Here is a 15,158-nt window from a genome sequence, read left to right as displayed (position 1 = left end):
AAACTAGTTTATTACACGGCTAAAAAAAAATGCTTTAATTAGATAATATATCAAAAGAATATTCTCATTATGTATATCTTCTTATGTGATAATAGGCAGCAGTTGTAGTAGTTGTTTTATTCAGCAGCAAAATGCACTTCCCTTTGGAAAAAAAAAATATATTACCTCTCGAGCACGACCATATTCAATGTGTCACAAATAAGTGATGGATGCTTGTATAAATTGAGCGTGAGTGATGAGTTTATGCATGGAAAAAGACAAATCATTCTCAGCTCTCATGCTGCACTTGCTCTCAACCAGTAACTTGAACAATGCACCGGTGCAACAAAGGAGCGGTTAACCGACAGTATCCGAATTCAATGTTCACAAAGCTCATGCTGAGCTCAACAATAACAACAAAAGGCGTTTTTCCTTTTAGTATCAATGACACCGCTGAATAGCAGCGCAATATGAGTGGAGATTTATGTGGTTAAATGACACTAAAAGGCTTGCTGATCATTGTTGACAGGTGGGATCAACTGAGAATTGAGTACAAAAGAAAAAAAAAGATGCATAGCATGCAGCATTAATGCATAACAGAAGACACATTGTCCCTGGCATGCTGATATATAATTCTTAAAATATAAAAACAAACTAAAAGATAAAAAAAAACAAAACCACAACTTATGTACTTTGTCACTGAGTGTTTATTACACATTCAGTTCCCCTTCACTGGAAAAGACAGTTCATTTTCACTGTCATATTCATATCAAAGTTGAATCACATCATATCAAAGTTAGAAATGACAGCAGCTCTCTCTCGCTCTGTGGCTGCTGAAGGACCACAGGACAGTTTTGGCTCGCTGCATCACATCATGAGTGTCAAAACTTATTGAAGGGGAGGGAATTACTTTTTGCTTGAATCTGCAAAATGGACAGAGCAGGAAAATAACGCTTACCTGCACATAATTTCATGAGTAAGAAGAACTCTGCACATTTCTGGATTCTTGTCTTGACCCTCATAAACTATGGCCTTTGAAACAAAATGAGATGGAAATAAAGTGAAAACACAGCCGTCGTTTTCAACACACACATCAAGAAAACTCTTGAACTGGCAAATAATTAGGCTACTGTTTAACAAAATAAATCAGGGCATGAACACACGTGATGTTAGAGCAACACAATATAACAGATGAGACCAAATACTGAATAGGAAATGTGGTTGAAATAATCCCAGCATTCCCCTGTGCTGTAAATTATACTGATTTATATAAACATAAATGACTGTCTAAATGTAACTATTAAAAAATGCACAAATATCAACTGCTTCTACATTTTTGTGGCAGCAATAGTAAAAATGTATATAAAAATAAAAGTAGCAATGCATATATTTAATAATAATCATAAACTGTATTTTTTATTAATCTGGATAATATGTGGCACAGACAGACAGAGGAAGAGAGAGAGGGGGGGAAACAGAGGGATTTTCATAAGGAGAGATCCAATAGAAGTGTCATCAATATGCTTATAATCTGGGGATATTTGGGGGAAAGTGTTAATGGGCAATCTGTTGTTTATTTTGAGCCGCTAACAATGATCTTTCTGTGGATAAAAAGCGGTGTCTGGCGGTACGGTTGAGTAATTTTTGAGCATTGGCTGAAACAGATGGCGTGGAGCTATCAGTTCTGCCGCTCTTCTCTCCCTCCCTCGATCCCTCCCTCCTTCTACCATTTCTAAGGATAGACACTTTACTCCCTCGTACGCTGAACCGGCACCGAGTGTAAATGCAAAGCAAAGCAAAGCAACAAATTATAAAGAAAATATTGCACATAATGCCAAAAAAATCTACATATATATATAATAAATAAACCTGATAGGTTGCATTTAATTTTTACGTTCTGTTTGCCTAGAATGAAATTTGTATTTTTTGCCCCTGACTCTCTTTATGCCAACAGGAAAGAATGACTTTGAAAAAGTGACATATCTGAACCAGGTCGCATCACTCTCTCTCGCTTCTAAAAGCTGTCCTACTTGACCTGCTGTGGTTTTTTTTTCCTCCCCTCTCTTCTTTTTTTCGGGGGAACCAGGCGATTATCTATATTGGTTTGATTTATGTGGCTATTTGCAGCTGTAGAAACAGAAATCCATAAATTGCTTGTTCTGCGTCATTGACTCGGATCATTCGCACAGGAATGTTGTCTGTGACCAGTGGTCCAGGCTTCACGGCTCTATTCAGGAAGCTCTAGCTAAATCCTCTGTTTAATAATAAAACACGATATGGAGAGACGAAAGCGTGGCGTCTAATTTTATTTTCCCTAATCATAATTAAGTTCGGTAATCTAAAAAAAAATTAAAAAAAATACTCATAAGCATTTTTGGGGGTTTATTTTTACGCTATGAAAGCCATTCACGTGTTTACACCTGAGCAGAATTTTTTAAATGTCTATTTTTATAAATATAACATTTAAAGCAATTTATAAAAAAAAAAATTGTTTAGACCGTCACCTCTGACTCTTTGCAGGAAAAGTCAAATCGGATCATATGGAGCAGAGGTAGTGTTTAAATTTTAATGCTGGACAAACTGAACCTACAAAAAAAAAAAAGACTCAACTCTGGCGAAGAGAAATTGACTTTAGGGTCTTGCAATATGATATGGTCAAACGTAAACAGTCAAAATGGAAGCTGTCTCTTCTGATTCCATCTGTAATTTGATTTTTATTTTGTGCCACAACTGCATTTTGCAAGCAGATTTTTCTTTTCTTTTTTTTTAGAAAACCGAGAAGTGTGTCTATGTATCTCAGGGGTGACGATTTACACGCCATGTTAAGATTTTGTTTGGCTTTTTTTAATGTTTTTTTCCTCCCCCACTTGTGAACCGTGGACGCGAGGCAAGTTTGCACTGTGCGCAGAAACAAGTGTAACAGCAGCAGCTTACCTGCTTCGTCATGGAATCGATTAACCGTATGTAAAGATCCTGTTCTGTTCTGACGCCTGGGGAGAGAAAAAGAGGAGCACTTTTACATTTTTAAGGAATTGTGGGTAATGAATTTATGAAAATAAATAATAATAAAACCCTCAAAAAAAGAGAAAAAAGAAAAAAAACTTTTCATTAAAATCTAAGAGTTCAGATAGTGATTATAATTTTATATTATAATTATTATTATTATTATTATAATTATTATAATTATTATTATTATTATTATTACGTGTGGTTTTACGCACACAGACAAACTCACTGATAGATTTTCACATGTTTCTAAAAATATTAAAGACAGTTTCACTCACCGTTACTGTACAATAACTGTAGTTTGTAATGTATCCCATTGTTAGTTTTTTCACTGGTTGGTTCCTGCAGAAAACAACAGTTTGTGAAAATCAGCAATCAGAAAAACAACTGCCCATCACCACCACATGTCTATGCGTTTAAAAATAAATTCAGAGTTTTGGTGCTAAAGAAGAGAAACGGCTTTAGATGCTAAAATGACCCTCTGTCATCAAGGAATTGAATTTTTCTTTTTTCCTTTTTTTCTTTTTAAAGAAAATCAATATTACACGTGACTTCCCCTTAGTAACCCATTGCCCATTTCTGAGTACATAATTTCGATACATGTGCTGATTATGTAGAGAGGTGCATGTATTCTAAAATACACCGCTTACTTTTTCTTTCTCCACAAAGTCCACAAAAGCTGTCCTTTCGATCTCCACGGGCTGACCCTGTCTGTCATACAGCGCCAGGACGAAATGGAAAAAATTGGATTTTCTGAGGTTGGAAGGGGGCTGCTTTTCATAATGTGCCCGTGCCAAGCCGACACCGCTGCGGGGAGAAAACAAGAGACCATCTCGGTTAAGCACCGGACACCGGGGATACTAGATGATGGAGAAGCTGATGGAAACATTGGAGATGCAGAAGCACGCTTGAGTACGGGGGAGATTTCTTGATTTGTCACAATAATGGGTAATCTGATGTAATGAAAGAAGGGAAAGCCGAAGGGGGGGCATTTATTGGGAGACCGTAATTGATACAGAGTATTCAGGGGATTGAGGGGTCGATATGATGAGGAGGGAATGCGTGAGAAAAATCAGATGCTTTTTGGCATGCGTACCTTTGGGCGGCTGTGTTTGCATCCACCACCCCAGCTGTGTGCATCCAGGAGCGGACCGAGTTCAGTCCACCCAGCGGTTCCTCCTTCATCGTCGTCCCACCCCGCGGTATAGTTTCCTGAATCCCAAACATTTAGGACAATTTGCGTGAAAAAGAGCCTCCTGCGAAATTAGGCAAATAAACGTCCAAGCGTGTTATCCTTCAGGGTTTTTTTTTTCACGGGATAAGTAGCGAGAGCCGATTCAGACTTGCGAGGGAAAACCCGGTCCACAGGTCTTGCCTCCCTCTTCAGTCCGTCCGATGTGAACAATTCTCAAAGTGCTGTACTTAGTTAGAGCGGTATCCACAGACTGGAAAAGTGAATTGTTCAATAGACAAGATTTTTTTGTGTTGCTATTGTTCCTCTGTTTTTTTTTCTTTTTCTTTTTTTTTGTGCTATTCACAGAAAAATCGATGGCAGTTGTTTGTGTTTGTGGGTGATGCTGCTCTCAAAGTGCCCACATCCCTGAAGCACCGCATCCAAAACCTTCAGGACTTCTTGTTGAATAAAAAACCCACTCCTGAAAAGGTGCTGCTGCTTCTCCACAAGACAAACACAGGCAAAGGCTGATCACCAGTGGAGGTGTTCCTAGTACACAGGAGAGGTGGATAAGGGGCCCTTTCGCGTCGTGCAGGATGGATGGGAACATGCAAAACTAAGCCCTCTTTCCCCGAGGACTGAAATCTTTCCCGGGAGCCAAAACTCTAAACCCACGGGAGAGGCGCTGTCAGAATATGACGCTGAAGGGGCGTGGTTTTGACCATATATGGAGCTCTGACGGTTCCTGTCAGGCAGTGGCGCTCCACTGTACGGGTACAGCCCAATAGTGCAGCAGCTTGAGAACACTCATTCGCTCCACTTTTCCTCTTGCTTAGGCCCTATATGTGGTGAGTTTGATTTTTTTAATGATATGGAAAATTCAACCGGGTGTAACCATCACACATAATGAGGAGGAAAATAATAATAATAATAAAATAATCATAATAATAATACATAACAGTTACTCGGAATTCAGTGCTTATTATTGTTAGCTGGCCTACCGATTGCAATTTCCGTGATTAGTGTTATTATAATGGATTAAAATTAATAGCATTTCATATATTTATTCGATTAAATTTGTTAACACCATTACAAATTGACTTGATGAGACTGTTTGTTCACTGACGTATCGAAAGCATCTCAGTGTCTGTGAGATTAAAGGCCATAAATCATATTTCAATAAGAGCAGATTACGTTTCTTCATAAAATTGATATATATTCTATTTCGTATTGTGATCGCGTGCTGTGGGGTATGTTATTGTAATTAAGGTGTAATTAATACAACGCGGAAATCATAAAATCACACATGATTATAAATATTTTAATTTACATTAACTTTTCATTGATCATTTTTTTAACAACAGGTATTTGACTCATTTGTTTCGCTGGGGCAGTCGGGCAGATTTTATTTATTTATTTATTTTTTTTATGTTTTAGTTTTTGCGCACAAAATCCAAAAAAGGGAGCAAAGTTTGGAAATCAGACGGAGTTTTTCAGCATCTTTGTTATTAATGTCAAAACAAATCAGTCACATCGCGGTGCCATTTACTGCAGATAAAGTCAGGTCTTTTGACCTCTTTTATAGATTAAAAATCAGAGTCGGTGTCTCATGACATTAAACAAACTTCGGGAAATCCATGGTTCTATTTCTTCCGCATTTAATGCACGCCATGTACCTAATAATCAGAAACATCTTAATCATTTTTAAAGAGCCAACTGCCTACATGTCCGACTCCGTCCGAGAGGGACAAGCAAGCAATTCGGTTCATTAGTGGTGAAAGGGGGGAGAGGATGAAGGAGAGAGGGGAGGGTGCGAGGAAGAGAGATGTGTGCTATATCCTGAGCAATCTATCTAGCTGGTGCAGAGGGTTAATAGCTGCTGCCAAAGATAAGTGAATTATAAGCTGTTGCTTTCACCTCTACACAATCTATTGCCAAATTGCCCAGTTACAAAACCAGGTTGTAGATTTTTTTTTTAAACTTTTTATTTTTGTTTTTATTTTATTTATTTTTTTAGAGAACTCAAAGTTTAAATTTGTGGGGAGGGGGGGATATGAGAATGAAATCAAATGGGTGCTCTTTGTTAATTGTATTTTTCCCCCTTAGATGAAACAAATCGAGACGCGTGCTGCAAATGTTTTGTCTGTTCTACCGAGATTGCAAATATCTTTTTTGCACAGAACTCACTGTGCTTTTTGCACAGTTTCAAGTCGCTTATTAGAACTTAACCCCTGATTACACGCACCGAGGCGATTTAAATCTGATTATCAAATTAGGAGACTTTGAGACAAATCCTCTTAGATCTGATACTGTTGACTGGAGAGGGAAAATGGATCTCCACACCCGTCACGTAGGTAACGATGCTGTCCTGAAAGGGAGTTTTAAACCGTATTTGACAACAAATGCAGCTGCCCCGCTATTTCAGAAGATATTAAAGGAAAATGAATGCAAATCTGTGTGCAGGAGCCATCTGGACGTGGAGAGAGGGAGTCAGCTGCTCCACACACTGAGGCGCGGAGCCTGAATCCGTCTCAGCTCATTCTGTGGGATCATCTGCGTGGTGGGCTTACACCGTGGAAAATGCGCTCTCCATCATTAGGTGAAATGTTAGCATCAAAATAAAAGAAATGTTGATCCCCGTTTGTTTTAGTGGTTGCATGCATGAAAACTTTGCACGGGCGTGGAATTAGACCATCTCAGTCACATTTTCTTTTTATTACCCACCCCCTCCCCCACTCTCCTTAAGAAATTTTTTTTAAATCCACTTTTTTCAACAGCGTGCTAGAGGTAAGTGATGGGTGACAGAGAAGGGGAAACAATTGCAAACTATTTCATCTTGGCCGCATTAAGCCAGCCTGAATGCTCGTATAAATGACCGGCTGATAACACGGGGGCCCTGTTATCTCACTCTTTCTATTCAGTGATCACAATGAGTGAACCCCCAAAGATTTGGACCTGACCACGGATATAAAACCAAACTCCTCGGGACGCGTGGTTTCCACTCAAAAAAAATGTTACAGGGTGACTTTAGAAGACCTCCCGTCTCGACGGGACGAGGGTGACGTCTTCTTTTTTGTGTGCGTGTGTCTATGTGTGTGTGTGTGTGTGAATTTACGGGGCGAGGCCCTCATGATCTCCTTAAATTTGCATGTAAATGGCGACATCAGCCTATACGCGTGCCAGGGGCCAGCGGGCCTCCCAGATGTCAAGGCAAAGTCAATCAGCCGGCCGCTGCCCAGCTGTCCATCGATGCACTTTATTGGGACAACACTTTCATTATGCTCACCTGCATTGTTTCCTAATGGATTGATTGGTAAAAAGCGAAGTGAAGGAAATTTTATTAGCACCCACCAAGCAAGTTTCCTCACGGCTTTATCGCAGAGGTTGTTTTAAAGTGATCTTTTTCCCCTTTCTCCTTCTTCTTCTTTTTTTCGATTAAATATTTATCAAGTACGCCCACAGTTAGGCATTATTCCAAATTCCATACGGAACAAATAGGCAATCAGCCCACTTACTGTTTACAGCTAACATCGCCTGTTCCGTTGTTTAGAGCTACAATATTTTGTGAAAATATTTGAAGTTGAAATTTAAGTTACACCGCGCAAAGAAAACTAATTTAGGGAGCTTCAGCCTACAGCCTTTGTTTAAAATTTCTGTCACTTGTAGCTGAGTTAGAAAAGATTAACTCCAGCTGATGCTTGTGCGTTGACAATTTTCTCATGAGTAGGGAGGAAAAAAATACACATCACTTATATCAGTTTTCTCCTTTTAATTAAATTACCAAATAGCTTGATTCCGCATCACATATATATATATAAAAAAAAACCTTCAGTGCAAACTTTAGTTATTACAACTTATCGGCCTAATAAATGCACGCCTAAAATTCGATATCTCATATTAAAACATGGTTTTCACGATATTTTTTAATTATTGTAGTTAGAAAAAGAATCAAACGGCCAAGAGTGATGAGATCAATCATGAAGGCTGTTCGTGTCAAGTTGGAGCTAATAGACGGACAGCGCCCCTCGTTGGTTACACTTGAGATCATGGAGTCGATATGAGGCAGCTGTGTTGTTCAGTGACAAGATAGCAAAATCTCAAGTTTGGTTTATATGTAACTGCTTCCCCACTGCCCCACGAGCTACATTTTCTTTTTTCAAATTCAGGTACTATTTTAAAAAGCAACAGAATTATTTTTAAAATAATAAAAAATATTTTTTTTTTATTTTTCTTTGTCATCTCGCACACTAGAATAAGAAAAAATAACAGATATTTGAAGGGCTAAAAAAATTAAGGAAAGAACGTTTTTTATGTATTATTATTATTATTATTATTATTATTATTATTATCATTATTATCATTAGTATTTCTGATGTGTTTATTGTGTGTCTGAAATAAACATTATTTGACAATGTGCTGGTGTGACCTCACGTTTCGTCACTAACTTCTGTCAGAGTGTTCATGTTAATTGTGTGCAGTGGTGAGTTCTGTCAAGGGCATTGCCCGTGCGCACAATTTGCATTTCCATTCTGCTGTGGAAATGATGAGAGAGTTTCTGCGCGGTTTAGAGCCTCGCGGCGCAGTCTGTGGGCGAATTACATTTAAAGAAGGCGAGAGAAATTAAATAAGAAACCGAGACCACTTCAGGGCTATTAACATCTAAAATATCCCCTGGAAATTTAGACCAAAATACACATGACCAAATACCCAGGATACCTTCGCTCTTAACACAGCCCTGGTCTTGATTGTGTCCATCACTGTTTTGTAGGCCTATCTAAAATTCTTTATTTAAAAAAAAAAAGTTATCACGCCGCCTCACATTTCTCAGTGGCGCTGATGGAAGTGAGGCAAATTTGATTATTCAGCTCTAAATCGGAACATATTAACTTAATATATAGGCGCCCTACTGCCAAACAGACTGTGACACTCAGAAAAATGGGTGCAAAAATCCGACTTTAAAGGTCAGTTTAAAAAAAAAAAAAACCTCATCAGTAAGTATGATGTGGGCACATGTTGCATTGGGGAAAGTGGCCTCCAAAAGAGGAGGCATCAGCTTTAACCTTGTTCCTTTTTTTTCTTATTTTTTTAGAGCGCCTGTGCATGCATGACCAAACAGGCAGCAGCCTTTCCCTCAGTACTCCAGAGACCTTTAATTTGCCTGTTGACCCCAGGATGGAGGTGTTGCCAACTCACAGTGATACTACCTCACCCACAAGAGACTAATAATTCTCAAGTTACTTACATCAAAATATATATTTTCAACGTGTTGCATCAGTGCCTCTAATTCGTTTTTCTCCTTTAGGGGCTGCCATTATAAAGGAGATACATATTTGATGGCAACTGGCAAGTCTACAAATGCATTTTGATTTTAGTCAGATTATTAATATCGGACTGTGTTACTATTAACAGAAATGTTAATTATGATGTCAAGACAGAGGGAGTCAAGGTGAAAGCTGCACAGCAATAGCTAAAAATAATCCATGCCAGCCAGAGTACAGTATGATCCTGCAGAGGAGTGTTACTGGCAAGGGACCTTTTTGCTGCAACAAAGAGGTGGAAAAGAGGAAGTAAATGAATTAGAGTACAAGCCAGATTTTGTCTTTGTTTCATCCACACTTGTCCTGTCCCTATTTTCCAACCTCTCCCTTTTCCTTGCTATTGGAAGTGCTGCAAATTGTATAATGCTGGTCTTTGTTCTACAGAGTCAAGCCACATGAATAGCCGTCCTGAGCACACACAAAAACACACTGACAAACTGATCATCTTAAAAAAGCAACGCCCTGGTGCTCACTTGGCCTACTTTCCACGGCAGCACTGGGACGTGGGAAGAGGAATAGAATTCAGGGGAGGATGTTCTTGCACTCTGGGAAACATTCAGTATAGCAAGTGTGATGCACATAAACATAGCCTTTGCATTGTCAACCTTAGACCGTATTTGCCCCAGATAACTAGTCCCCATGTGCTAGACTATTCTCTTTGACTTTGCAATTGAAATCCTGAGAAGATTATGCCAAAGCTAAAAGAGGCAAACTCTGGGGTGGGATTTCAATTGTCAATTCCTGTTGGATTTTATAGCATTATGACATATAGTACACCATCTGTTACGCTTCCCGTGACTAGGTCTACATCTGCACAAGTGGAGCTTATTGATGTGAACATCAGTACAACTAAGACCTGGTTTTTGAATGGACAGCAATTTTCAATCACCGATATTTTTCTCCTGAATCCCGTTTAACACAGATGTATGACTAAGTAGCGGGGTCTCTAGCTTACAAAACACCAGAGCAAATTAAAAAGGTGCAGGAAAGTAACCACTCCTAACTTTAGCTAAACAGACTTCCTGGAGCGCTAGATAATCTGGGGCTTCTATGTACACCGCCTAACCAAATGTCGACATCTGTGAGGGTGTGCATAAAGAAAAGCTCCTCAGAGAAACGGGGGATAATAATCTTAGTTCCCCTCACCTTCAGCTTGCCCATAGGGGTTTAAAAGGGAGATGAAGAAATCCTATGTAAACATGCCAAGTCAAATTTTCACTTGAAATGTGACATAAAGGCAAAGGGCAACCTTGGTGCATCGCTAATGTGCTTCCACGCATGAGTTTTCCAGTGCCCCTGGATGTAAACAATTGATGTATTCAGTCTGTGGTTTGAACACTGACTCACTGTGCACACTTAATATGTTTGAGCATCTTCTTAGCCATCACTGTACATTTAGTGCATAGGTGAAGAGCCCAAAAGAAGTCAACACAAAGCCTGTACACAATCAGAATCTCTGTACTCAATAGCTGCATGAAAGTGAGTTTTGCTCTCCTGAGAAACATACAAAGTTTGAGCATCTGTTCCATCATGTAGTCTTTGTTGAGAAATTAAATATTGAACTGATCTAGTGTACCATGAATGTTTCACTCACATAGTGATTAGACAGACTGGAGAGGCAAGACATCGCAGCACTTTACTCTCTACTTTCATATACTGTATTTGTTGGTCTTGCCTTTAAGTGTTTCACGCGCCAGATTGTGTTGTTGTTATGGAAAATGTTTTTTAATGTTGCGTCAATTATACTTAGCATGCATGTGTAACTCGACACAAAAGTAAATTCATATGCATGCTACGTATGTGCACAAACGCAATCATCCTCAGTCTGATAATTGCTGTATAGTGTAGTCCAGCTGAATCAATATAATTGGAAAAAAAGAGAAAAACATAAATTAGAGTTTTGGTTTTATGATTCAATTATGAACTTGGCAGCATCTGTTTTTTCATACTTTTATGTTATTGTGAATATGGAGAAAATACTGATTGGTTTTCTTGTCGCATCTCAGAATAAAGGGCGTCTCTTTTATAGTTTCTCATCCCTTACTCCAAATCAACAATTGTCTCTCGGGAGAGTCCCAAATGATGTTTCCTGACATAAACATTTTGGATTATAATGAGCAGACCAAGCCAACGTGCAAGCAGGAGAAGGAAACAGTATCATCACAGAGATCATAAAATGGTGTCGTGAGTAGTCTTTTGTCCAGGACCATAGGAGAGTTCTGTTGCTAAAGGGAAGGACAAAAGCAGAAGGCGCCACGGGTATAAGGTTCCCCTGAGCAACAATACTGAAAGTTTCAACTTGCAGCACATGGGTGTAACTTTAACTGGAATACTGTGGATCAAAGACTCACAAACAAAGTGGGTGGAAATGCTGAAGGAGTGTCTGTGCTCAAGTGAAGGACAGGTTCACTAGAGAGAAAGCGGGAGCGACAATTTCTGAAACACAGACCAGGCAATCAAGGCTAATTACTGAGCCCGTGTTTTGTGAACTCAAAGGGCAGCATGATTCAATTAACAAAACCGATGTGTATTATAATTCTGAAAAGCAAAATTACCTCTGTCGACAACACGCTTATCAGATATAAAACAAAAGCAAATTCAAATTAAACTGAACAGTTTTAAATGTGTTGCTGCTTCGTGCGCTTTAATAAGGAAGAGTGCACACAGTCGATTTTGTATTGCATCTCAAACATTCATTCCGCACTCTTGTCTTCACCTGTCATCTTTTAGAGAGTGGGAGAATTATTCAGTTCTGCTTCTTTAAATAAAAAACACAGCCTTGAAATTTGTGAGGCTTAAGGCAATTCATCAGGTTAGATCAGTACAATGTGGATGTGTAACCTTTACACTGCACTGGAACCTGCACATACAAGTGTTATGAAAGGTCCCCGTGGCACTCTGCTCTTCTGACATGGATTTGAAGACTTGCCACTTTATTAGCTGCTAAGCCCCCACTACTTGTTCTATATAGTGGAGGCCTATGTTATGAGCTGGGATCTCATTGTCTAGCGTTATTAGAGGTAGAGTCTGCAGCGCTCTCTTGTCTCCCCTCGAGAGTAGCCTGACTATTTGAAAGGAAGCTACAAGTGCAATTTAACCCATCTTATTTACAATACGATCTCTTACAAGGACATCATCGCAGCAAGGATTCACATATAATACATCTCTACAATGTGCTTCTTTCCTGTTTTGATTGTTTCAGGGGAGTTGTTTGACGCTCAATTGAGCCCTAAGAAGAAAAAAAATCTCTGAATGTGTCAAGTTAGAGCAGACACAAACTTTAGTCAACAACACTAGTCCGGTTTTGTATTTTTCAAAAATACTTCACATAAAATTTATGCACAACAACAAGTGTTTTCTGCTTAAAGGTCAAAAGAGTTAATAAATAAAAAAGAGTGGGTACGGGGTTCTTAATGATAGCATTAACATCGTGTCTGGGAAAACAAGCTGTTTGTGATCATCACTTTTGTCACCAACGCACACACACACACACACCCTCCAAAATGGAAACGATCTGTTGGCACTGAATAATAAGTGCCATAGTGCCATCTAGTGCACAAATTTGCACACTGAAGAATGACAGTCCCTGTATGTAAAACATACACTACATACTGCAGCGTACATGCAAAGGTACAGGGCTTAAGGGCTACTTGTGATTATGATAAAGGATGGTGTACTGTTTTCACTGATCGCTTGTGTGCTTCAGTGTGAGTTTCAGCTACACTAAATGACCACACTGAAAATTTCCACTCATAGGGGAAATAAACAAGGAGACAAAGGTTTGTCTTAGAAGCCAGGTCTTTGACAACCCGCGGCTGTGGCAAGCCGCAAGGATAATCTCCTTCAGACAATGAGACGATGTTGAAGGCTGTGCATGCAAATTATACTCTGCCATCTAAATTACAAAGACATACACAGACCTCAAGTCATCAGGCCTCATATCTCACTCATCTGGCCTCCTGGCTGTTAGGTTGCCAGAGGATACTATAGAGACAACAGAACAGAAATAATAAGAAAAAACACATGAGCCAAAACAAGAGTCTTGAATAATTGATTGTGTTTGTCTTTTGCTGTTTGTGTGTGAGAGTGTGTGTTTGAGTGAGAGCGAGAGTGTGTGTGTGTTAGGACTCAGGGTCTGGACAGAGCTTATGCCCCTGAGCAGAGCAGACACATCCACTGGCCAATGGTTTGTGTTAAAAACTGTCTGATTGACCAAATGTGGGGGAAGGGTATGTTTGTGCGTGCCGGGCAAAAATGAATGTGCATGGGTATTTATGTTCATGACTGTGTGTGTAAATTCAAAGAGAAATAGGTGAGGATAGTAGCTGCGATGTGTGTGATTTTTGGCAAACTAAACCTGGGCATGATTAGCTCATGTTGAAATCAGCGCTGGTTTTGTATTCAGTAACATGGGAATAAGATGAAGTAAAGATTTCCAGGATAACAAACGCTTTTTGTTAAACGGGCCAGGAATAGGTGTGTTGTAAGATGTTAAAAAGTCAATATACCTTCATTTTGTCTGTGCTGGTAATGAGCCATATTTTCTGGGGAAAATGGCTGCTTCTCCGGAGGCACCATGTCTACTGAATGTGGCCCTGATCCTGGATAAAACAGAAGGCTCACCAATCAATCTCTCCAGGTTGCCCACAGCCAGAGAAAGCAGCTGCACCACATGTTTGCCTTGCGCGATAGCGACAAGTTAACATACGGGCAGCACAGTAACCATCCACAAGCAGCCTCTAGCTGTCTTATAATGAATTCCCACAGGGATGGGGAACTATCAGAGTCAGTGGTGTTACTGGAGGCTCGGAATAAAGTCAACACCTCTCCTTATACCTGATGAAGCTACGGCACGGCAGCACACTCACACACATAGTCACAGCCACAACGCTCGACTCGTACAAACGTGAACATTTCGAATGCACACAACGATTAAGCTGTACGGTTTATTAAATCATAAATTAGGCTGCATTCGGGCATTACACGTTCACGCAATGATGGTGAACAGAAACTGCTTGCTTTTAATAATGCAGTCTTATCGGGACAGCAGTTTTGTTTAATTCAATGTATAACACGTTATAAAGAGACATTTTAAATTAACGAAAAATCGCCATTCAGCATTTTCTTTAATTTTTTAAAAGCCCTATTTTTCATTCTGATTTGGACATCAGTGTGGCGTCTACACCCACACACCTACTGCTTTCAAATCATGATGTGTTTGTACTGTATTCACAAAGTAATGACTGACACAGTGGTCCACTTAGTCAAACATTTAAGCAATCAAAGTACAAAACACAACAAACCCATTTGGTGCACAGGGCTCGACACGTAGAAGTCAAGGGTGTTTTAAAAGGTTTAAGCGGTTGTTAAAATAATGATGGTTTTATGAAACACTGGTGGACCATCTTTTGTTAATTTAAAGCTAAATGCCCTCACATCTACTAACTGCAAATGAGATCAATACACAAGCTGGTGCTGTAGAGTTTCTCTGGTAAACTGACATTAGTCAACTGCATTTCAGACAGCACTTTCAGAAAATGCATAAATTACACCCATTATGTATTCATGTGTGGAATAATGTTAAACTGAGTGAACAAGAAAAGTGCAATGCAGTCCATGTAGATAGATAGATAGATAGATAGATAGATAGATAGATAGATAGATAGATAGATAGATAGATA

General features: G+C 39.3%; 1 protein-coding gene and 1 long non-coding RNA gene across 10 annotated transcripts in view; one reads left to right on the top strand and one right to left on the bottom strand.

Annotated features, from left to right (window-relative positions):
• The window catches only part of LOC120714762 (transcription factor COE3), a 67,333-nt gene extending 62,560 nt beyond the window's left edge, over window positions 1-4,773 (bottom strand). For 7 of the 8 annotated variants that reach the window (XM_040001136.1, XM_040001133.1, XM_040001134.1 and 4 more), the window contains exons 1-5: window positions 4,082-4,212; window positions 3,636-3,792; window positions 3,264-3,327; window positions 2,914-2,969; window positions 938-1,011 (exon numbers count right to left, since the gene is read on the bottom strand). In XM_040001136.1, coding sequence (XP_039857070.1) covers window positions 938-1,011; window positions 2,914-2,969; window positions 3,264-3,327; window positions 3,636-3,792; window positions 4,082-4,212 — 482 coding nt within the window. Of the gene's footprint in view, window positions 1-937; window positions 1,012-2,913; window positions 2,970-3,263; window positions 3,328-3,635; window positions 3,793-4,081 lie in introns of all 8 variants that reach the window. The other variant, XM_040001132.1, reaches the window with a different exon arrangement.
• An 89-nt stretch (window positions 4,774-4,862) lies between these two features.
• Window positions 4,863-13,950, top strand: LOC120714764. Of its 2 annotated transcripts, XR_005691507.1 has the most exons (3): window positions 4,863-5,007; window positions 6,623-6,758; window positions 9,249-13,950. It is a non-coding gene; the product is annotated as an uncharacterized LOC120714764 (long non-coding RNA). The 2 variants fall into 2 exon arrangements; XR_005691506.1 differs by lacking the exon at window positions 9,249-13,950 and having other exon boundaries at window positions 6,623-7,974.
• Window positions 13,951-15,158: the final 1,208 nt, after the last annotated feature.

This window comes from Simochromis diagramma, unplaced genomic scaffold (assembly GCF_900408965.1).
Source record: "Simochromis diagramma unplaced genomic scaffold, fSimDia1.1 OVJJ01000421.1, whole genome shotgun sequence".
In the NCBI taxonomy this organism is placed as follows: domain Eukaryota; kingdom Metazoa; phylum Chordata; class Actinopteri; order Cichliformes; family Cichlidae; genus Simochromis; species Simochromis diagramma.
The sequence above is the reverse complement of the archived record's forward strand: the minus strand, read 5'-3'. Positions and strand labels throughout refer to the sequence as shown.